General features: G+C 48.3%; 1 protein-coding gene and 1 long non-coding RNA gene across 2 annotated transcripts in view; one reads left to right on the forward strand and one right to left on the reverse strand.

The window, feature by feature from the left end:
• Positions 1-4,107, reverse strand: part of PRDX6 (peroxiredoxin 6) — a 12,243-nt gene extending 8,136 nt beyond the window's left edge. Inside the window, exons 1-2 of the mRNA XM_011371695.2 lie at positions 3,951-4,107; positions 75-231 (exon numbers count right to left, since the gene is read on the reverse strand). Coding sequence (XP_011369997.1) covers positions 75-231; positions 3,951-4,045 — 252 coding nt within the window. The 5' untranslated portion in view covers positions 4,046-4,107. The remainder of the gene's footprint in view (positions 1-74; positions 232-3,950) is intronic.
• The window catches only part of LOC111746585, a 5,932-nt gene continuing 4,783 nt past the window's right edge, over positions 2,965-4,113 (forward strand). Inside the window, exon 1 of the long non-coding RNA XR_002783179.1 lies at positions 2,965-3,833. This is a non-coding gene — a long non-coding RNA (uncharacterized LOC111746585). The remainder of the gene's footprint in view (positions 3,834-4,113) is intronic.

Here is a 4,113-nt window from a genome sequence, read left to right on the forward strand (position 1 = left end):
AGAAAAAGCCCAAGCTACTCCGTAATTTAAGACCTGATTCATCACCTCAAAGCTCGTGCCCGTGGATGCTATACCTTGCTCCAGGCAAGATGGTCTTCTACACTGTCTATGGAAAGGGCGATCAGCTTCACGTTCCTCTTGGCAAATTCCGGTGCCAGCTTGGCAGCTCTGCCAAGCTCCGTGGTGCACACTGGGGTGAAGTCCCGAGGGTGGGAGAAGAGAATGCCCCATCTGAAACGAAGGGAGAGAGGTCGTGGCTGAATGAAAAGGTTATCGCCAACATCAGGTGGAACAAGCAGTCACAAATCCTAGATCAAAAGTGACTTTCTTTTTAAAGTGAATGCTTATGAAGGCAATGCCTTTTAAACTTTTTTGGTTGAGAAATGCTTTTTGATCTTTTGATCTCCAGAAAAGCCAATGTTTAGAGCCCAAGTCAACTGAGGATATGAAATTCAAGATGACAAATATTTTAAGACTGTAATTTAAGGGTGTGGACTCTTTTAATAACTACAGAGCCAGACCGACCCCTTTCTAGCTAATAAAATCTGTGCTACTCAAACTCATCGAAATAACTTTTTTTCCTTCTTACCCTTTTCTACATTTTTTTCTAAGCACGCAGGCCCTGACCTTCAGCTCCAATAATGGGTGTCCTCATAGGCCCTGAACTCAAACAAATGCCTGACTGCAATAATAAAGAGATTATGTAACCTGGAGTAAATAGGCGCCTATTCTCTATTTATATGTAAAATTAAAGCTGACAGTGGCTTCTCTGAAGTGAATGGATATAAAATCCTTTATAAAACAGCTTCACTGACCTAACCTGCCAAACAGGACACCCAATATTTGTACCCCGACCAAACGACAGGACTTCAGAAGTTCTACCATCTCTTCCCTCGCAGTTTCTTTGTCTTCTTGCTTCAGATCAAGTAGGGAAAAAACTGACAGCCTACATCATTGTGGCCTATGGTTGAACTTGCTTAGCTTTAAATTTTAAGCACGTTTCGAGCTGAGTCACTAAGAACCATTGGAGTACCATTTTCTTCTCCTTGGCGACAGAAACTAACCTCTCTACTGAAAAGGGAGTTTTCCACACTCCCCTGGGCTGAGGACACCAGTAAAGCAAGACCCTAGTCTCGGAGATAACTAAGTCCAGCCTGGAGCCAAACTCACCTCTCCCAAGTTTGCTAAGTGTCCTGAAGCACAAAGAACAAAGCCAGAGACAAGGGTTCCCCCTAACCACTTACGCCTGTCATTCGACCCCCAAAGCTGCAGGAAAGGAAAAGACCTAACAAAAAGCATGAAGCTTCCTATAGTAAGATGTAGTATTTTTTAGATTGTAGAAGGCGTGAGGTATGTTTAAGTTTTAGTAAAGGGCGATAAGGGGGACATATTTCTTTTGAAATAATCTAGCTGGGTAAAACCTAGGCCTTAGATTCTATGGGAAGGATCCTTTTAAGGGCCAGTTGAGACTTTTGAGAAGAAATGAAACAGGATATTTCTTCTTGTTAAAGGGTGATGCATTAGGAAAGTTAGGCATTCTCTTTTCATCTTGAGCCAGAGAGCGTTTTGCTGAATCATGCTAAGGAACCTGATTTAAGCCACTGCATACCGCGCCCTCCCCGCCCCCGCCCTTCCCCCTCTCCCGCCCCTGGAAGCCAAACTCCAGTTTACTAGTTTACTATTTGGTTACAAATAGGATAATCTATGAGAGTCTCACTGTGGCCCATCTTCTCCTCTAAGTCTTCCTATTGCTGCTCTTAAGAGTAATTTGATTACATTATCCCATTTCCTTCCTGCCTCATTTTCAAAAGACGGAAGGTTTCTTCCTTTAAGGGAACAGTCTCTACTTACCCACACCCAGAAAACCCCAGGAAAACACAGGTTTTGTTTGGTGAAGAAGCTGCTCCCACCACATACACATAGAAACAGTGATAAGGCTCAATAAGCTCACCAAATGCAGCCCACGCACCCCTTAGCTGTGTCCATTTGTCAGGGGTAGGGTAGGTACCTGTAATGTTTAAAATTATTTTTTTCCTCAAAAAAACAAACAAACAAACAAAAACCCTGAATCAAAAATGGACAGTCTGAATTAAGATCACATACAGAATGGAGTTTGGAAAAAAATTATATTTGGCAAAAATCCATATATTATAATGATATAAAGGACTCAAACTTCTTTTGGGGGTGGAGCAGCGAGTCCTACCCCATGCCTGACCAGACTTGGATAGTTTTTATGTACAGATGCAGATATTTGTCTCATCTTCCCACTGGTGGGTGCCTGAGAAGGTACCACTTTTAATCGAGATAGATCTAGAAGCCAATAAAGGGCAACGACCCGCCCCACCCCAAAGTGGGGGGAGCTTAAATAGTGATAGCATTTATATTTATTGCTGTAGTAATTATGCTTGATGTTCATATTTATCTTTAACAACCTAAGAGTTCTGGTAAGATTTTTATGTGTTATGGGGGTGAGGCCTGTGGGTGGAGATGGGAAGGAACATACTCTGAAAATCCCATGGGATTTTTGAGAAATAGTAATATGAGTATGAGACTGGCCTTTGTGTTTCTGAAGCCTTTTCCTGCCTTCGAAGTCCGAATGTCACATTTCTCATCCTTTTTCTAGTCCTCTTTCACAAAGGTGGCTTCTCCCTTAATGAGTGGCTGGAAAACGGACTTTAAGGGGCTGTGAGGGGTTGGGTAGGCCCAAGGCACAGAACCTCTCAGGTTCTTCGTATGGCCCTGTCCCACTGTGGATTAATCTTATAAATTCCCTTTTCTCTGTCTATACATATGGATACCTGGACACCATATACAGGAAGGATTCAAACCAGGGGGGAATTGTTAACCCTTTTATAAGACCACAGGGTGGGGAGTGGGGGAGCACTGGAACCAGATGTGTAACTGGACACATATGGGATGTTTCGGATTAAAACTAAGCAATTTAAAAGTTTCCTGATTCAGGAACTGTAAAACCAGGGCAACAACAATTTACTACTAGTCATAATGGTATGACTGCCAGGCCAGATAATGGGTCACCAATTTGTCCCTCAATAGCAAGGCCACGTGCTGCTGGAAGCAAGGCAGAGTGGGAGGGGGAGTGAGGGGCATGCCACTGGGAAACAAAAGGGTCTCAGGGTGCAGAGGTAACACGTGTCCTGGCATGCTCAAAGGCTGGCCCCAGCAAGAATAGGTCACCGCCAACTGAACCACCCCAGAGAGCCCTTCCCACAAAGTGTTGCAAGTTCTGGAATGAAGGACACATCTACACACAGTGTTCTCGCTTCCTCCCGAAGCTGTTATCAAATCGTATCCTGCCCACTCAAGAAGGTTCTGGACAAAAAAGTCTTTCGGCCACTTATCTGGCAGGTGGTGGTTTTTAATTTTACACTTTGTACTGGGAGGCCTGCAAACACCACGCAGCAAGCAGAACCCCCAGATAACACGCTAGGCCTCCCCGAGCCCGCAGCTATGTCCTCCAACTTTGGCCTCAAACACCCACCTTTCCCGGGGAGCAAATTCCAGAACGGAGGGAGGGATGGGGGTACGACCTCTGGGCACCAGTCCCGGGAAGTGACCGCCGAAGCCGGCCGGCCTCTGCCCCCACCGGGCTCGGCTGGACCATGCTCCTTGCACAGTTCCCCGAACTGAATTAGAGAGAGCAAACCCGCCTCCACCCCGGCCTCGGGTTCCCGGGACCAGCAGGAGCCCAATTCCGTCCCCCTCCCCCTCCTCCGTCCGGAACCAGCCCGGCCACGCGCGGGGCCGGGACGCGAGAGCGGATCAAGCGGCCCACGCGGCGCCGGGGACCCGCTGCGGGGCACGTGCAGGAACCGGTAAGGGGAGGAGGCGGGCGGCCAGGCGGGCGGGAGGGAGGGAGGCGAAATAGGGAAGGCACCTCCGAGCGCGGGCGTAGCCCGAGGCCGGGGCCGGGCGACGAGGCGGCCACTTACGAGTCTCCCAGATAGTCGTGGAAACGGATGCGGCCGACGGTAGTGTTGGCCTCGAAGTTGGGAGCCTCGTCCCCGAGGAGGAGGCCTCCGGGCATGGCGGCGAGGTGACGCGGAGGACGAGAGCGGGCGGCGGCGGCGGCAACCCCCAGCGCTGGCTGGGAGA

The sequence above is a fragment of the Pteropus vampyrus genome, unplaced genomic scaffold, assembly GCF_000151845.1.
Source record: "Pteropus vampyrus isolate Shadow unplaced genomic scaffold, Pvam_2.0 Scaffold194, whole genome shotgun sequence".
NCBI classification, from domain to species: domain Eukaryota; kingdom Metazoa; phylum Chordata; class Mammalia; order Chiroptera; family Pteropodidae; genus Pteropus; species Pteropus vampyrus.